This window comes from Dama dama, chromosome 18 (assembly GCF_033118175.1).
Source record: "Dama dama isolate Ldn47 chromosome 18, ASM3311817v1, whole genome shotgun sequence".
NCBI classification, from domain to species: Eukaryota; Metazoa; Chordata; class Mammalia; order Artiodactyla; family Cervidae; genus Dama; species Dama dama.
In genome coordinates this window covers 43,886,887-43,907,169 of record NC_083698.1, presented here as the reverse complement: position 1 = coordinate 43,907,169, position 20,283 = coordinate 43,886,887, and the positions used below count along the sequence as shown (strand labels likewise).

At 35.0% G+C, this 20,283-nt stretch overlaps 1 protein-coding gene across 5 annotated transcripts in view; it reads right to left on the bottom strand.

Moving 5' to 3' along the window:
- The window catches only part of KMT2E (lysine methyltransferase 2E (inactive)), a 93,694-nt gene that overhangs the window by 37,828 nt on the left and 35,583 nt on the right, over positions 1–20,283 (bottom strand). For all 5 annotated transcript variants that reach the window (XM_061165196.1, XM_061165197.1, XM_061165194.1 and 2 more), the window contains 5 exons: positions 14,086–14,200; positions 12,857–13,086; positions 9,881–9,961; positions 3,884–3,942; positions 2,784–2,956 (listed from right to left, as the gene is read on the bottom strand). In XM_061165196.1, the coding sequence (XP_061021179.1) occupies positions 2,784–2,956; positions 3,884–3,942; positions 9,881–9,961; positions 12,857–13,086; positions 14,086–14,200 (658 nt within the window). The remainder of the gene's footprint in view (positions 1–2,783; positions 2,957–3,883; positions 3,943–9,880; positions 9,962–12,856; positions 13,087–14,085; positions 14,201–20,283) is intronic.

Genomic DNA, 20,283 nt, shown 5'->3' with positions numbered 1-20,283 from the left:
TATTATAGTAGTTTTAAGTCATGAGCAAAGATTTGGGGTGGTGATAAAACAATTTTGTTATTACCTTAATTTTCTAGGTCAACTAGCAAGTAATATTTGAGCACCTATTGGGACTCAAATAATAAGCAATGTGGTAAACAGAATTGTACTTAACTAATATTTAATGGGAACTCTCTATTCTGCCACATTCTAAAGTGGAATTTAAGACTCACTTCACTCCACTCCACAAAGTGAGTGTATTTAGAGAGATTAACTCTGTATTTACAGAGATTAACAAACATTAAACCTAGAGTAAGCAACATAGTTCCAAATTTAAGTTCCAAGTTTGTGTGTAGACTGTATGTTGGAAGAGAGCAAGTTTTGTTAAAAGGAGGAGGAGGAGGAAGAGAAGCAGAAGCAGTAAGAGCAGCAAAGAATCTTCACATAAAACATGGGAAAAGAGCTAGGAACACAGAAAATGGATTTGTTCAGCCATATGGAAAACTGAACACAATTCTGGTACTAAAGAAATAAGAAAGAAGGCATGCAATAAGCAAAAATATGTCGCATTCAAAAAAAAACTAGTATACCACACTTGTACCTACTAAAAACAGTATGATGTAAGACTGGTTAAAAAACTGTAAAATTAGGTCATGAAAGTCAGTCAGATTTTAAGATTCTGGCTTAAATACTTTAAGATCTTCACTATGATGGAGGAATCTATGAAATACCTCTCAAGAGGGAAGGGCTTCCCAGGTGGTGCCAAGACCCCACCTGCCAATGCAGGAGGCATAAGAGACATGGGTTTGATCCCTGGGTTGAGAAGATCCCCTGGAGAAGGAAATGACAACCCACTCCAGTATTCTTGCCTGGGAAATCCCATGGACAGAGGAGTTTGGCAGACCATGTTCCATCGGGTAGCAAAGAGGTGGACACAACTGAAGCAACTTAGCATGCAGAGAAGTGATATAAAACAGTATTTGTAGAAAATGTCATAACCAAGTGCAGAATGACTGAAGTGGAAAGAGGATAAAGTTGGAGAAATTAAAGAAGGTATTACTATACTACTATGAGGAATGAGGGCATAGATTGGGTTTGTAGAAGCAAAAAGGAAGAAAAATAAGAACACAGCGAAGAGACATTTCAAAGGAAAAATCAAGAGTGAATGTCAAAGACTGAAGATGATTTACAGATTTTAAACCTGCATAATGGCTATGCAGATGAAACAAAAGAAAAATCTGAAGTATGATGAAAGAAGATATAAGTTTGGTTTACAGAGGAAACACTGAAAGAAAATAATAAAAGAACATTTCTAAGTAATATGTGCAGACAATAATTTTATGAAAAAAATTAATATCAAGTGTAAAGAATTATTTTCAAGTAAAATCAGAAAATTTTAACAATTAATAAAATTTTTAAACTCCTAATATATGGGTCACAATACACAATCTATGTCTCTAACAGTGTTAACACTTCATGTCAAAGCTCTGAATTGCTAAAACACCAACCAACACCTTACTAGGTGCTTGAGTATTTTTTAAATGTCATCTGTCCAGAATGTCTACTGTGAACACCATTCGCATTTTTAACAATCAGCCATAACAACAGGTTGAATAAAAAGCAAAATTAGATACATCTTTTTGCTGTGTATTTTTAACTACATATTGCCCCAATAGTAGTAAAAACATAACAGCAAAGCAAACTAGATCTTTATGCCCAGTTCTTAGATTTTTTTTCCTAATCCTTATCAAGTATTACTAATTCAGGATGAGAGAAAAAGATCGTTTATACCTAAACATGACTTCCTAAATTGTAAAATGCACTAAACAGATGATCTCTTCCTCTGTACACTACACTCTGAGATGAGGAAAGTAACAATGAAATAAAGCAGAATGTGATTAAGTGCTATAATAACAGGTTCAAGTGCCATGATGAAATATGAAGAAAGATGATCATTTTTGATAGGAGAAAAGCAAATTTCATTGAAAAAGTAGTGCTTCAGATGGGCCTCAAAGCAGAATAGGAGTTTAAAAGATAAAGACCGAGAAAAGAATACTCTAGTAATGAAAGGAAGGATAACGTCAGAAAACAGAGGTAGAATTTGGTAACAATTGTATAGAGAAGCAAAATTAGAGAGACATATATGTGAAGACTACTAATAGTTAATCAAGACTACTAATAAATCAAGACTTATTTTAAATAGGAAGGTGAAATTAGAAAATGGAAAAATGTATTTAAAAGTACATGCTGCCTATTAAATAATCAAATATCATAAAGAATTACTCCAAAAAAACCAATGTTTGGGGGGGGTAAAACTTCATTTTATATCTAGGTATAATTTCACTCTTTACAGTTTTCTGCCATATCCTGGTGATATTTTAATACAAAAATTTAAGTGAGAAAAATCTAGGTAGTAAGAAACTCAACAAATGTGTAGCCTTATAAAATGATTAAACATGATTCAGAAACAAACAGCTACAAACCTCTACCTGTTTATAAGCTACTACAAATTTACCACGCTTATTTCTGTTTTATAGAACGGCAACTTTCACTAAATCTTACCTTAAAACTATCTTTTGCATTTCTATAACTAGTCTCATCATAGTGATGATTTCAAAGCAGTTTGCAAACATTTTTCTCCACTCCATTTCAGTCTTGAAAATACATTAAAATTTTTTAATGAGTTTTTTAAAATTAAACTTGATCTTGCTACCTTTTCTAGCTATTAATACTATCCATAATTCTGTCTTTCCTGTAAAACTGTCACTCCCTGTCTAGTCATCTTCAAAACAGGAAAAACTTACTTTTTTACATTTTGAAATGTTTTGTTCTTTCTCCCCACTTTTTTTCCTTCTTTTATCATTAACCTTAGGAACCCGTGAGGCGGTTAGCGTGATCGACGTCGGGGTGTGCTGAAACGCAGTGTATAACTCCACGGGGACCTCATCACCACTCTCAGTTGCACTGGTGTCACCATCTTCAAAGGCAAAATAAAAATTACTGCATAAATAATATTTCTATTTCAAACAATAAAATACCATTCTTCATGACAAACTATTATTTCTCTATCTTTCTGAAGAATAAACCTTTTCCCCTCACTTCCTCACTCATAGTAAGACACATTTAAATGCAAATTACAATGTATTTCTTAACCATTAAACTAGAAAGGATACAAAATCTGACAATGTACTCAGATGGTGTGACCATGGGAAACAGACACCTACAAACATTGCCAGTGTCTGTAATTAAAAATTCTTTATGAAGGGGAATTGAGCCATATCTAGCAAAACTCTATATGCACTTACCCTTTTCACCCAGCAACCCCATATCTAGGGATCTATCCAAAGATAAAATAGGACACAAACCAAAAAAACACAAAAAACACCTTATCTAAAAGGGTTTCATGGACCTTCCTATTTGTAATAACAAAAACAAGACAAAACAAAAATGCTAGAAACAATTTAAATATCCATCAGTTAAAAAAAACTTACCATTATTCAAAACCAGTTGTACTGGTGTTAACATGTTTTAAAAGCCACAGTGAAAGTTTAGCATATGTTACACCTTTAAATCCTATTCCTAAAAATAAAATAAATACTATCCCAAGTGATCAACTAATGGATCACCATCTTTCTAAAGAACATATTTTACTTCTTTAAACCAATAGGTTATCTATGTGCACAAAAATATGATTTTAAATTTTTGTTTTCCATATTTTCTAAAATAAATATTACTGTTCTATAAAATCTATAAAAAAGAATATTTAAAATGTATACCTGAGATAGTAAATTATACATATAACCAATGTTCATTAGCCAGGGGTTTACATCTGACTAAAAACATGCAGGCCACTTATTCTCTCAGTCATACTAAAGTTCATTTACTATAGATCCTTTTTACCTACCTGACATATTTTCCCTTTTCCGGCGTTGTAGTAGCACCGCCCTCTCTTTATCCAAACTCCTATATTAAAATATTAACATATTTATCAAACTTTCATAAATTTAGATATAAACCAGATCTGTTTTAAATGTGATAAAAACTTTATAATTTCTCCAGTGTTCTTATTGAAAAATGAACAACATAAATTATGTGTATTATCACTTGCCTTGCAGTTTAGATTTGATTAGCATAATTAGCAGTAGATGCCACTTAACTGACTTTGTTGCGTTAAGAAAACAATTTTATACTTAGAAAACCAGACTCCTCCGTCCTTGGGGATTCTCCAGGCAAGAATACTGGAGTGGGTTGCCATGCCCTCCCCCAAGGGATCTTCCCAACTCTGAGACTGAACCCAGGTCTCCGTTATTGCAGGCAGATTCTTGACCATCTGAGCCACCAGGGAAGCCCTACTTTTTCCCAAACTGAATATTTAAAACAAAAGTTTAGGGGGGAAATGGTAATATAATTATTGCACTATTACTATCTGCCTAAATTATTTCCATCTTTGAAATGATAAACACTAGATAATTACTAATTGCCTAAATTATTTCCATTTTTGAAGTGATAAACACTAAATATTTAACAACTAAAATATTTCATTAACCTGTTCCAGCCTCCACTCATGAAACAGAGCATCCATAGTAACTGTTTTATTTGCCACCCCCCCCCACACCATCCTTGCAATGTTTTCACTGTCTAAACTTATTAGTCTAAAGGTCAAATAGCTAGATACAGTTATTTGGGAGAATAAGGGCTTTAGACTGAAGTACCTGCTACTCAGACTTGCCTTAATGTCTGGTAGGTCAAAACTATCCTAGCATTACTGATAATTGTAGTTATCACAGAATGACAGCCAGTTATTGCTTAAGTGACTATCCTCATTAATGGTCAGTTTTTAACTAACTCTTACTGAATTCATCAGTAGATATTTACTTCATGATTAAAAATAAAAGATTTTAATATGTTAAAAAAAAACTCTCTGGCAAAAGGCTAGTAACTATTAAAAGGTGAAAACAAAGTCACATAGAAAAACCTCATTCATAATAAAGCAATGAAAAGTATCACAGTGACATTACCATTTCTCACTTAGTTAAAGCAGCAAAAATCCAAGTCTGTCAAAAACTGTTGTGAGGCGGGGGTAAATAGGCATGCTTATCCATGACTGGTGGAGATTCAAAATGGAACAGTTCCTACTGGAGGGGAATTTGGCGGTATCAGACAAAATTTTACACATACTTTTACCCTTTTACTGAACAATCTCACTTCTATTTGCAATTACAAAAGACTGGAAACAACTCAAATGTCCACTCAAAGGGTTGTCTAAAGTATACAACATGTAAAAGATGGAGCATCTTGAGTTATAGGAAGAAGTAAGTTAATTTCTATATTATTACCATGAAGTGATCTTTAGAACAAATTTTTAAGACAAAAAACTACTGTGGCAAAAACTCTATGTACCATTGCTTAGCTAAGTAATCAGGGGAATACAAATATACATGTTCATATCTGTACTTCCCTAGTGGCCCAATGGGTAAAGAATCTGCCTACAATCCAAGAGACCTGGGTTCGATCCCTGTGTCAGGAAGATCCCCTGGAGAAGGAAATGGCAACCCACTTCAGTATTCTTACCTGGGAAATCCCAAGGACAGAGGAGCCTGGTAGGCTACAGTCCAAGAGGTCAAAAGAGTTGGACATGCCTTAGTGACTAAACCACCACCATGTGCATATCTGTTTCTAATATTATAACAAAAATTGGAAGGAATAACTGATTTTTTAAAAAACTGTTACTTTCAAAGTCAAAGGAACAGGAACAATGGGACTACTTACATAACTAAACAAGCATATGACTATACAAGAAAGATATAAAAAGTCATTCTTAAAAACAAAATTATTACTCATCCATTTCTCACAGTAAGTAAACTAATACAACTACTCTGCAAAATAATGACAATTTTTCTAAAAGTTATTTTTAATTGGAGGATAATTGTTTTACAATGTTGTGCTGGTTTCTGTTGCATGACAACGTGACAATTTCTTACAAAACTAAACATGCAACTGGGGCTTTGCAAGTGGCTCAGTGGTAAAGAATTCTCCTGCAGTGAAGGAGATGGGGATTCAATCCCTGGGTTGGAAAGATCCCCTGGAGAAGGAAATAGCAATCTACTCCAGGGTTCTTGCCTGGGAAATCCCATGGACAAAGGAGCCTGATGGGATACAGTCCAGGGTTGTAAAAGAGTTGGACACGACTGAGCAACTAAACAACAATAGCAAACATGCAACTACCAAATGACCAAGCAATTGCACTCTTGGGCATACACCAGAGAAAGCAAACCTTAGGTTCACACCCCAATCTGTACACAAATGTGTGCAACTTTATTTGCAATAGCCAAAAAAGTAGAAATGACCCAAATGTCCTTCAGTAGGTGGTTAAACAAACTCTGGTACATATATACCATATAACACTAATCTGAAAAAGGAAAAAAGAAAAAAAAAAAACAACACAAAATACTGATAACATGCCACAAATTAGCTGGTTTTCCAGGGAATTTTGCTCAGTTTAAAAAAAAAAAGCCACTCCCAAGAGGTCACATACTGTGTAATTTCATTTCTGTCTTTAAATGACACAATTAATGAAATAGAGTATAGATAGATTAGTGGTTGCCAAGGGTCAAAGATCGGAGTGGAAAAGGCAACGTGAGGGATCTTTGTGATTGAAATTTTTTGTATCTTGACTATACCAATGTCGTATGCTGCCTGTGATACTGTATTAACAGTTTTGCAAGATGTTACTTCTAGGAGAAATTGAATAAAGGATGCAGGGGATCTCTGTATTATTTCACAAATGCATGTGAATCTACATTACTTGAAAAGGTTAACTTTTAAAAAATCAAAAATAAAACAATCAAAGCCTGAAGTGTGTACACAGTATGTAAACAGTAAAATTCTTTCAAGAGACCTCAAACACAATAAATTAACTATACATCCCTATGGAAAATATCTAAAGGGGAAAAAAAAGTTCTAAACTTTTTACATAATCATATTGTTGGTGCTACTGTTGGTACTGTTACTCTGAAACTGTTATATTCTTCTATGCAATTAGGCAGTTGAGAAAACTATGTGATACTCTGATTACTGACCGTGTTGTAGAGAACTAGCATAGGAGACACAGGTGGAGTACAGAAACAGTAAGATGAAAGCTTGTAGAGTTGACCCCTGAACAATGTGAGGGTTAGGGATGCCAAAATGCAGCATTTGTAGTTTTGTAATATTTACTATTGAAAAAAATTCACACATAAGTGGACATGCATAGTTCAAATCCATGCTGTTCAAGGGTCAACTGTATCCCTAAATTTAAATTGCAATATCAATATAAACTCCTGTATTTTATCTTAAAAATAAACACACAAAACTTATAGTAGACTAGCTTCGTCTACTAAAAAGGCATAGGAACATTGAGAAGTCCAGTAGGAAGGAATATTACTAGCTCTCAGATTCTGGTCTTGAAAACCTATTCTGAGCTTGGGGCACAGAAGTGGAAGATAAGCCTGAGATATCTTGTCATGCTGATAACCGCAATATGCTGATACCCAGTATGTTTAAACCCCTGACTTCTTAAAATTATTTTCATTATTCTGAAAACAGATGAACACTACAAATCAACAAGCATTTATCCTGCCATTCCTCAGTAAAATATAAAAGAACTAAACAGTTAATATGGGGAGGTTCTACAGAAACAGTCCAGCTAATAAGTGGTAAGCAACAGAATTAACACGTCACTTAATTTGCAACCAAAATCACTGCAGATGGTGATTGCAGCAATGAAATTAAAAGACGCTTACTCCTTGGAAGGAAACTTATGACCAACCTAGACAGCATATTAAAAAGCAGAGACATTACTTTGCCAACCAAGGTCCATCTAGTCAAGGCTATGGTTTTTCCAGTGGTCATGTATGGATGTTGAGAGTTGGACTGTGAAGAAAGCTGAGCATTGAAAAATTGATGCTTTTGAACTGTCGTGTTGGAGAAGACTCTTGAGAGTCCCTTGGACTGCAGGAGATCCAACCAGTCCATCCTAAAGGAGATCAGTCCTGGGTGTTCATTGGAAGGACTGATGCTGAAGCTGAAACTTCAATACTTTGGCCACCTGATGCGAAGAGTTGACTCATTGGAAAAGACCCTGATGCTGGGAGGGATTGGGGGAAGGAGGAGAAGAGGACAACAGAGGATGAGATGGCTGGATGACATCACCAACTCAATGGACATGAGTTTGAGCAAACTCCGGGAGTTGGTGATGGACAGGGAGGCCCGGCGTGCTGCGATTCATGGGGTCGCAGAGTTGGACACGACTGAGCGACTGAACTGAACTGAATCAATTAATAGATCTTAAAAATGACTATCAATGGGTCCCATTCATATATTATGTGTCACTTGATAGAATATGGTCTATGTCTTACCCCGCAAAAAGGAGGGGGATCTAAATCTAATTACACACTATTTATAGAAATATACAGAGAGAGAAAACTCTTAAATCATGAAAATGGAATTGGTAAAGTCACCAGGATAAACAATTCATTCCCTTAAAGAAACAAACTGCAACAGAGATTGGGGTTGGTGGGGTAAAGAGTATAGGTGTACATTACCAGAGACTTAAAAGAGATGTATATCAATACTTTAAGAATGCCTGGGGGCTTCCCTGGAGCTTTCCTGAGGGCTCAGCAGCTAAACAATCTGCCTGCAATGCAGTAGAAACAGGAGACTCAGGTTCAATTCCTGGGTTGGGAAGATGACCTAGAGAAAGAAATGGCAACCTACTCCAGTATTTTTGCCCGTAGAGTCCCAAGGACAGAGGAGCCTGGTGGGCTACAGTCCAACAGGTCACAAAGAGTCAGACACGACTTAGCACAAGCATGAACGGGGGCTTCCCTAGTGGTCCAGTGGTAAAGAATCCGCCTGCCAAGGCAGGGGACACAGGTTTGATCTCAGATCTGGGAAGAGCCTACAAGCCGCAGAGCAACTAAGCGCACACGCCACAACTATTCAGCCTGTGTTCCAGAGCCCGCGCACTGCAACTACTGACCTCACGTGCCACAACTACTGAAGCCCCAACGCCCCAGAGCCTGTGCTCCCAACAGAAGCAGTCTCCATACCGCAAATGAAGAGTAGCCTCTGCTCACCACAACTAGAGGAAAGTCTATGCAGCAATGAAGACCCAGCATAGCCAAAAATAAATTATGTTTAAAAACAAAAAGTGTTTAAATGTAGATTTTGTTGCAAGTATAGTAATTGTTTTGTGATTACAGATTTTTGTTAAGAATTCTTTTATTGATACATACTGAAATATACAAACAGAAATATATATACTTAAATATATATACAGATACATATGAATGAAATAATATAGTTGGGATTTGCATTAAAATATATGAAGGAGAAAAATTCATAGCAGTGTAAATGAAAAATTATTGAGAACTGCTAAAGCAGGGTGGTAGAAACATGTGGGTTCATTATACCAGTACTTTTATATAGGTTTGAAATGTCCATTTAAAAAGATTTTTTAAAAACACAGAAAAAGAAATGGGAAGAAAACACATTATTGCCAATAGGCAGAGTAATAGTATAAGCCTTACAAAACTGTGTATTAGAAGGGAAGGCCCTTCTAATAACTTTTTAACATATGTGCAGTCCACTGAAAAAAGATGTCACTTAGAAAATGCACCAGTATTTTATGCATTATTAAAAACCCTAGATAGAAAATAAACCATGACACATTATCAATGGAAAGATTCTTCCCAATTTTAGAGATGTCAGAATGAAAGCAAACAAAACCCCAAACCATAAAAATGAAGCACATATTAACACAGCATCCATTCATTGTTTAATCTAGAATTCGTACATAAACTTGTTAACTAAAGATTACCTCGGTAAAATTACTGGCAATTTTAGTGCATGCACAACTTACCTAGGCTGACAACGTTCACAAAGATATGTATCAGGAATATGCTGCCTGTCAATCCCCATGCAGTCAATATGTTGCCAAACACTTTAAAAAGGAAGGAAAAAAAAGTAGAACATACAAACTATTATTAAAATCATACTTAAATTAAGATTTGATATTCTATTTAACTATCACTTAATAAATGCCTATTTTGAGTTTAGCAGTATAAAAGGTAACGTGAAGAATTCATAGAAATATGTCCTTGGAAATATAAAACTTTGAGATGCTAAAGTAAGAGGACAAATATAGGATATCATATACATGATACAAATTTATAAAGCAAATATAATATTAAAATGTAAAAGGTACATATTTTATTACAAATCACAAGCTGCAGATGTCCACACTATTTGGAATTAATGGGAAAAGCATCCTGGAGAATAATGGGACTTGAAGAGAACCTGACATGGGAAATTATACAGAAAGAAATGTCACATAGCAATGTTTTCTCAAGTAGATGGATATAGACAGCAACAGTCAGAAGGCAGTTAATGTATTTGAAGAATGTTCATTTTGAGAAACAGAGGGGAATAAAATTCAATTAGTAAAGTGTATTTACAGTATATAGAACCTGGAATGTCAAAGTGTGTGTAGCATTCCTCTAACTGGCAACAGGTAACAACTAGAGGTTGTTTTTGATTGTATGAGTATAAAAATCAACTAAGAGGCTTTTCCAACATTCCAGATCTAAGTTAAAGAACCAAAAAAAACTAGAATGATGGCAGAGAAGAAGTTAAAGAATCCAAGAGTCATTCCATGAAGATAGAGACTAAATTTATTATGAACTCTATTTTTAAGACTAATACATGGAGCAGCTTGAGGCAAACTTCTCAAGTTTGAGGCTATTTTATGGACAAAACTTTAATTGGTTTATACCTGATATATATGCCTGTTTCTAAAAATAATCTTATTTATTCTTTATATAATAATGAGCTACTTTTTAATATATATGATTTATACATAAAAGCTACTAAGTTAACTGCTATGATCTTGCTTTTTCTTAACTGAGGATGTTGGGACAAGAATTGGTAGAATGTAAAGATAACTGTCGATATATCAAAGATGATAGGGGAAAAAAGTTTAAAAGAAAAGCAAAGCACTTGACAAGAGTTAGAATAACAAATTATGTTAAATTTGGGGGTAAGTAATACTGTCATGGAGACAATAGAAGAAATAAAACTAGGAAATGAATAAATATCAGAGCTCTAGTTGGCAAACTTGAAAGAAAGTATGGGCAGCAGGTACATGAAAATGCATAGAGGCAATGTAAAACAAGAACAGAGGAAAAAAATTAAGTATGTATTATACTGGCAGTATATATTATACTACAGATTAAGCAGCAGAAAAGTAGAATAACAAAAAATTCATAACAAATAGACCAGTTGCTAAAAAGCAAATACCTTGAATAATCCAAAATATGTGAACTGGTCCTTCAAGAATTTGTAGATAGGTATAAATCCTAAGAACTATTTCACTATTTTCTAATAGATATAATTCTATATTATATATAGATCATTGTAATTAATCAAAAGAAAAACACTTTAGATTATGCGTTAGAATAAAAATACTGTCAAATGGTATATAATTTATCACATAAGACAAAAATCAGCTATGAGATATTTTATATGATTGGTTAAAATATGAATTGAGAGTTGCTACTAAGTAATAAAAAAAATGAGGAAAACAAGTTACCAGTGAAGTTATTTTCTTCGGTTTATTTTATTTTATTATTATTTTTTTCTTCGGTTTTAAATTTACCTCCTGAATAAACTTGCTGAGGTGATTGCTTATGGTAATAGTATGTACCATAAATTTAGTTGTTAATTTGAAAAAGCATCACAATATAGTTTTATTATTAAAATTAACTCAAAGTATTAATATTACAACTTTCCATAAAAATAATATCAAATTTCACACTTCACTTAAGACTAATTTTTCCCATTTTTGACAAAGGTAAATCACCTTTTTGAAATATAACCCTAACTGCATGTTTGTATCAATTACATCTCACTCCTAATCACCTAACTTAATAGACGGGAACAGGATTACAAATAATGCAAAGTAATTTATATTTGGCTCAACAAGGCCAAATGTTATACTCACATTCAAATATGAATACTATTTCAAACAAAATAATGAAGCTATGCCTTAAGGACCAGATCCAGGATATTCTGAAAACTATCAAACTTTCTTACCCTCTACAGTGCTTAAATACTGCTTAAATACTCTCTGCTTCCCAGCCTATGCAGGGGATGGACTCAGTAACTTTCAGGTTGAAACCCTACTGTTCCCTCTCCATCCTCCCCAACTCCCTCCCACCAGAAAAAAAAAATAAAGAAAACAAAACCCCACTTTCTGTCCCAATCACACCTTCTCTAGGGGAGGAGGCCTTTCTTGGTGGTTGAACCAGGGTTGGGGGAGGGGAGACTGTGGTTCTGGTTCAAGGAGACTCCAGAGTGCTGCAAGGTTCAAGTCAAAAGGAGGTGAGAGAGTCAGGTCAAACAAACATCAATCAAATGTATAATTCCCCCAAACTGGAAAATCACAGTTGACTATACAGCACAAATAATTCCAAAGGAAATACACAGGACTCAATTCTCCTCTCATTTGTATCTTGTCTACCTTATGTAGTGTATTACTATTGAATGAGTGAAAAGAGTGGTGTGATTCTGTATAAATAAAGTTTAGAACTGATTGCCTATTACTCAATTAACAATGAGGATTTCAAAAAAACTCTTAAGATAGTTTTTTTTCTTTCTTTCTTTCCCATAGGGCACTTTCTAGGAGCAAAACAGTTTGCAATGATAGTAGCAGAAGGATCACTTTAAAAATTCATTTATTAGTTCCTTTCAAAGTGAAATTAATTATCTTTTCCAACATTAACAATCACAAACATTAGAAGCATTCAAGAAAATAAGCAAATAGCATGAAATATTTTACCTGCATTTGTCACAACAGATCATGTATCCATCATCATGTGTAAAACCACATATGCACCTGGTTACATCAGTACCATAACTTCCATCCTCAGATGTGCTGATTGTAGTGGCACTGGAAGTTTCATCAAAATTAGGAGTGGTAAAGATGCCTACTTCATTTTTGCTAATAAGAACTGATGGAGGAGGGGAAGCTGGAGGTGTTGGAGGAGGACGAGCACCATAATTATGGTCCTGGATAATTAAACACAAACACAGCACAATGTAATTTCAATAACAGTATGATCTAAGCAACTTAAATAAAATTCAGTCCTTAATCTGAGTATTTGAGAGAGATGAAACTGGCCCATTTCTTATACCTTTAAAATAATGACTTTCTGAAACTAAAATTTTAACCATAGTAATAAATGAAAATATCTATATACAACCTTGGTCACCTTCACAATACAAGATGTGAGAATAGTGATGGTTAAAAAAAACAAACACAAAACCCTTAGAAAAACAGAGGCTAAAGAACAACAAAAACAATTACAAAAGACATATTGTCACTAGACAGTATACAATAGGGATTTTTTAAGTTTGGGTATTTTTTATTCTGGTCCAAGTGGTAAAAATTTCTGATAATGGCAACTCCATAATACCACAAACGTGTTCAGTTCTGCAGTTGTTTCAGTCTGTGCTCTGCCTCTTACTAGCTATACAACACTGAATAAGTTAGCTAAGCTTTCATTTTCTCAGCTATGAAATGGGGATGAAAATTATACCTATGAGGTTGTTTTTGAAAATTAGATAATATATGTAAAAATGTTCAGTAAAGAGCTTGACATATAAGAGCTAAATAAGTGGTAACTATATAATTTATCATATAAATCACTATATAATTTAAAATCAATAGTAGATAGTATAATTCTACCTACAATCGTTTTATAGAGAAGGTAAAGAATTATAACACTAAACTAGTAAAAACATAAAAAGCAAAACAATAATACTATAAAAACTTCTAAGGAACTCCTCTTATAGAATTTTAATCCCTTGAATAAATATAATTAGATCAATTAAAAATTAAACTACAAATTATATACCTAATTGTTTAGATAGTATAAAGGGTCTGCTTTTTAAATATTCATTTTTAGGCATAATACCACATACATCAACTTTCAACCTTTAGATATAAAAAATATAGATTTATATACAGATATAAAAAAACCTTCCAGAGAAATGTTTGACACTTACCGCATAGGGCAAACCAATGTAACTGTGTGAATGATGCGAGCTGCTGGTATATAAGTGGTGGGGATAACTGTTGGATTTCTCAACTACCACAGGGCTAGCTTCTACGGATTCTGGTCTGGAGGGAAAAACATTGCATCAAAGAGAATTCCACTGATTCTTTTTTTCCTTTTCATCTATTTAAAATTATAGTTCATTGCAGCACTGTTTATAATAGCCAGGACATGGAAGCAACCTAGATGCCCATCAGCAAACGAATGGATAAGAAAGCTGTGGTACAAATACACAATGGAATATTACTCAGCCATTAAAAAGAATACATTTGAATCAGTTCTAATGAGATGGATAAAACTGGAGCCCATTATACAGAGTGAAGTAAGCCAGAAAGATAAACACCAATACAGTATACTAACGCATATATATGGAATTTAGAAAGATGTTAACAATAACCCTATATGCAAGACAGAAAAAGAGACACAGATGTATAGAACAGACTTTTGGACTCTATGGGAGAAGGCGAGGGTGGGATGATCTGAGAGAACAGCATCGAAACATGTATATTATCTAGGGTGAAACAGATCGCCAGTCCAGGTTGGATGCATGAGACAAGTGCTCGGGGCTGGTGCACTCAGATGACCCAGAGGGATGGGATGGGGAGGGAGGTGGGGGGGGTTCAGGATGGGGAACACATGTAAATCCATGGCTGATTCATGTCAATGTATGGCAAAAACCACTACAATATTGTAATTAGCCTCCAACTAATAAAAATAATTGGGAAAAAATAAAAAGAGAATGCCAGGCAAAAAAAAAAAAAAAAATTATAACACTTCCTATATTGACTATACAAATATCTTTAAAATGTCTAAAACATAGACACCCTGCAGATATGACATACATCATCTAGAGTCCATGTTATAAAAAAAAACTTTTAATTAAGTACAATAAATGTTCCACCTTCAAATTCTGATAGAGTTTCCCTATCACTGAAAAAATTACTAGACATTAAAAATTACTCAGTGGCACTGGGGACACGATGCACAGGGGTGGACAAAAGTGGTAGAAATCATTTAAACGAGACCAAGGACATACTGAATCCATATGGATGGACCCCAATTTGAATGTGAAGTATACATTTCAAAGTTCAAAGTTTTATGTATGTGTTACTATGTCAAGATATAACAAAGCCTTGGAACTATCAGAAAAGCTAAGGAAAAGAAACTTTAAATGAAGCAAGATTTGCTTATGAAAAAAAATGCAACCAGTAGACTGCAGTAATGTCAGATTAGCAGTTCTGGCCTGATAATGACGAGATGATGATGAGCTGACCAACCACTCACAGTAACAACTCACCTACTATGGCTGACTTCTAAGTTCCCTGGTCTAGCATTTTGTGTACATCACTTGCCCAGATTCTTCACTTACATCAATCCTCCTGGAGCCCTCGTCTGACAATTCCTATTGATCAATGTGGTAGTGAACCTACTTCTGAGGGCAATTCACACTGAAATTAATTTCTCCCTTGCGCAAACACAACGTGACTTATTTCCATGCCTTTTTTCTTACCAAGCCACTGTTTGAGATGATTTTTTCAAAACCTTTATCAAACCTCTTAATCAAAACCTTCCCTTAGAATTTAATACTATTTGAATTCTTCATGGTTTAAGGCTGCTTAACGCAGTTACAATCTAACTGGTCAAATTTCTATTGTCAACTACTTCTCTCCTCAACTCATCCCTTAAGCAAATTCTCAATTTCACTCTAAGTGACTATTACTTGGAATCCAGTGTGCTAGAATCAGGAGAGAGAGGAGACAAAAACTGAGGTCAAGTGGTTCTGAAGGAGATTATAAAAGAGTCTCCAAAATGTTCTGAATCTTTAGAAAACCAGTACTCACCTAATAGCTATGCTGTCATGTTAAAAATTGACTTGTTTAATTTTTTAAAGAGAAATGTATTTAATTCCAAAATTAATTCATGTTTATTGTACACACTTTAAAAGAGACGTAACAAGAAAGTGAAAGATCATGTCTTCATCCAAACCTGATAGACCCATGTTAAGATGCCATGTACCCTCCTCTGTATTCGTCTATCCATAAATACATCTCAGTTTTTTAAAAATGAAAATGTACAATATGCATTCACAATCTGGTGCTTCCCTGATGGCTTGCATGTGTGCTCAGTTGCTCCAGTCGTGTCCAACTGTTTGCGACCCCGTGGACTATAGCCTGCTAGGCTCCTCTGTCCGTGGGATTCTTCAGGCAAGAAGACTGGAGCAGGTTGCCATGCCCTCCCCTCCAAGGGATCTTTCATACCCGGGGATCGAACCCACATTTCTTAAGTCTCCTACATTAGCAGGCAGGTTCTTTATGGCTAGCATCACCTCGGAAGAATTCACCTGCCAATGCAGGAGACCTGGATTTTATCCTTGGGTCAAGAAGATCCCCTAGAGAAGGAAACGGCAACCCACTCCAGTATTCTGGCCTGGAGAGCTCCATGGACAGAGGAGCCTGGCCAACTACAGTCCATGGGGTGCCAAAGAGTCAGACACAACTTAGTGATTAAACAACAATAACAAATTCACAATCTGCTTTTTCAATCTTCCAATGTTAATACATAGTGCTGTCTTATTTTTTATAATAACTGCCTATTTCATTATATGAATGTACCATAGTTTATTTAATATATTCCCTAATGGATGTTTAAATTGTTCCTATTCTTCAGTGTTAAAGGTATAATTTCAATTGTACACTGTTTTATGTATCATTTTCTGTTTACATAATGGTATTTCTACAGCATGGGTTCCTTGAGGCAGACATGTTGAACGAAAAGGTAAAATTCACATAAAATGAACTGATAAATTGCTCTGATTACAACATTGATTCCTTTAAAATTCTTTTAAAAATACACAGCAGGAGGACTTCCCTGGTGGTCCATTGGTTAAGAATCCACCTGGCAATACAGGGGACGCCAGTCTGATATCTGATCAGAGAATTAAGATCCTACATGCTCCAGAGCAACGAAACCCGACTGCCTCAACTACTGAACTCATGTGCTCTGGGCCCATGCATCACAACTAGAGAATCTGTGTGCCACAATGAAAGATCCAACCCAACCACGTAAATAAATAAATAAACACTTTAAAAAATACATAGAGGGAAGAAGTGGAGTTTTAGCAATTCCTGGTTATTAGAGCAACATGTAAGAATTATGGCCATTATAGAAAAGAATCACTTTTAGGGATTTACAGTGTGGCAAGAAATTTGTATTTGGAGTAGATAATGGGTGGGAAATAAACAAGACTTTCAGTCCAAATATAGATAAATTCAAGCATGTAAACAAGCCACAAATCCTTTGCATAACCTCATGATTCAAATTAAAGCTATACAGTACTATTCAGAATTGCCAAGACATGGTAACAACCTATATGTCTGTAGAGATGAAAAGGTAAAGAAGATGTGGTACATATAATACAATGGAATACAACTCAGCCATAAAAAAGAATGAAATAAACTATTTGCAATAACATGGATGTAACTAAAGATTATCATACTAAGTGAAGTAAGTCAGACACAGAAAGACAAATAATGTATGGTGTCACTTATATGTGGAATTTAAAATATGGCACAAATGAACCTATCTATATAACAGAAGCAGACTCAGAGACATAGACAACAGGCTGTGGTTGTCAGAGGGAAAGAGAGGGAGGGACTGGAAGCTTGAGGTTAGTAGATGCAAAGTACTATATTTAAAATGGATAAATAACAATGTCCTCCTCTACAGCACCTGGAACTATATCCAATCTCCTGGGATAAACCATAATGGAGAAGAACACAAAAATGAACACATATGTGTATACCTAAGCCACTTCGCTGTACAGCAGAAATTAGCACAACACTGTAAATCAACTATACTTTAATATTAAAAAAAAAAACAAATTAAAGCTCTAAGTACTGAAAAGGTAGCAATGCAAGAAGGCAGAAACACATCATCAAGATCTTCATTTCTATGCTGATACTTACTAAAAGTAATTTTTAAAAGGTAACAATTTAAAAAGAAACGGGTTGACACAATTTAAGGATTTTCCTGAACTGTAAGATAGTATTTAATAGAAAACAAAACAAAAAACAGGGCACCAGACATCCTTAGAAATGTTCTTTAAAAAGTCCATGGTGCTAAACATCCTCAAAGCACACAGTAAATCTGAAAACAACTTTGTGACAAATACCAACAGTCAAATATCCTTTAGATCCAGTAACCCCGTTTTTGGAAATTTATTCTAATAACATTAATTTTCACTAAGTAATTACTCACAGAATTGAGATGTTCTTTGTAATACTATTCCTAAAACCAGGTATACAAGTAGAAATTATTTAAATGTCCAACCAGTGAAAATGATTAATTAAACTTGAGCAAACCTACTATATTTACACATGGACAATGCACAGCAAGAACTCATAGTAACAAAAATTACTACATTATGGTTTTGGGAGCTTTCTCAAAATCTCCTGGAACATTAACACAAAGCTTTAATAATTTTTTTATACTGCATGGCGAAACAGATAATATACAATAAGTTTTCGTGTAAATAGTTGTTACAGAGTTTTGCCAAGAGAACACACTGATCATAGCAATATCCTCTTCCAACAAAACAAGAGACGATTCTACACATGGACATCACAGGTCGTCAATACTGCAATAAGACTGATTATATTCTTTGCAATCGAAAATGGAGAAGCTCTATACAGTCAGCAAAAACAAGACCTGAGCTGACTGTGGCTCAGATAATGAACCGCTTATTGGAAAATTCAGACTTAAATAGAAGAAAGTAGGGAAAACCACTAGGCCCTTCAAATATGACCTAAATCAAATACCTTACAATTTACACAGTTGAAGGGACAAATAGATTCAAGGGATTACATCTGGCAGAGTGCCTGAAGAACTGTGGACGGAGGTTTGTAACATGGTATAAAAGACAGTGATCAAAACCATCCCCAAGAAAAATAAATGCAAAAAGGCAAAGTGGTTGTCTGAGGCCACCTTATAAATAGCTTAGAAAAGAAGAGAACCATGGCTGATTCATGTCAATGTATGACGAAAACCACTACAATATTGTAAAGTAATTAGCCTCCAACTAATAAAAATAAATTAAAATAAAACCACTAAAAAAAAAAAAAAGGGAAAGAAAGAAGAGAAGCAAAAGGCAAAGGAGCAAAGGAAAGATATACCCAACTGAATGTAGAGTTCCAAAGAATAGCACGAAGAGGTAATAAAGTCTTCCTCAGTATTCAATGCAAAGAAACAGAAAAACAGAATGGGAAAGACTAGAGATCTCTCAAAAACTACTTACCAAGGGAATATTTCATGCAAAGATGGGCACAATAAAGGACAGAAATGGTATGGACTTAACAGTAACAGAAGATATTAAGAAGAGGTGACAAGAATACACGGAAGAACTATACAAAAGCAATCCTAACGACCCAGATAACCATGATGGTGTCATTACCCACCTAGAGCCAGACATCTTGGAGTGTGAAATCAAGCGGGCTTTAGGAAGCAACATGAACAAAGCTAGTGGAGGTGATGGAATTCCAGCTGAGCTTTTTCAAATCCTAAAAGATGATGATGTGAAAGTGCTGCACTCAATATGCCAGAAAATTTGGAAAACTCAGCAGTGGCCACAGTACTGGAAAAGGTCAGTTTTCATTCCAATCCCAAAGAAGGGCAATGCTCAAACTACCACACGATTGCACTCATTTCACGTGCTAGCAAAGTAATGCTCAAAATTCTCCAAACTAGGCTTCAACAGTATGTGAACCAAGAACTTCCAGATGTTCACGCTAGATTTAGAAAAGGCAGAGGAAACAGAGATCAAATTGTCAACATCTGCTGGATCATAGAAAAAGCAAGAGAATTCCAGAAAAACATCTACTTCTGCTTCTCTGAGTATGCTTTATAAAGCCTTTGACTGTGTGGAACACAACAAACTGTGGAAAATTCTTAAAGCCATGGGAATACCAGACCACCTCACATGCCTCCTGAGAAACTTGTATGCAGATCAAGAAGCAACAGTTAGAACCAGACATGGAACAACAGACTGGTTCCAAATTGGGAAAGGAGTACATCAATGCTATATAGTGTCACCCTGCTTATTTAACTTATATGCAGAGTACATCATGTGAAATGCCAGGTTGGATGACTCAAA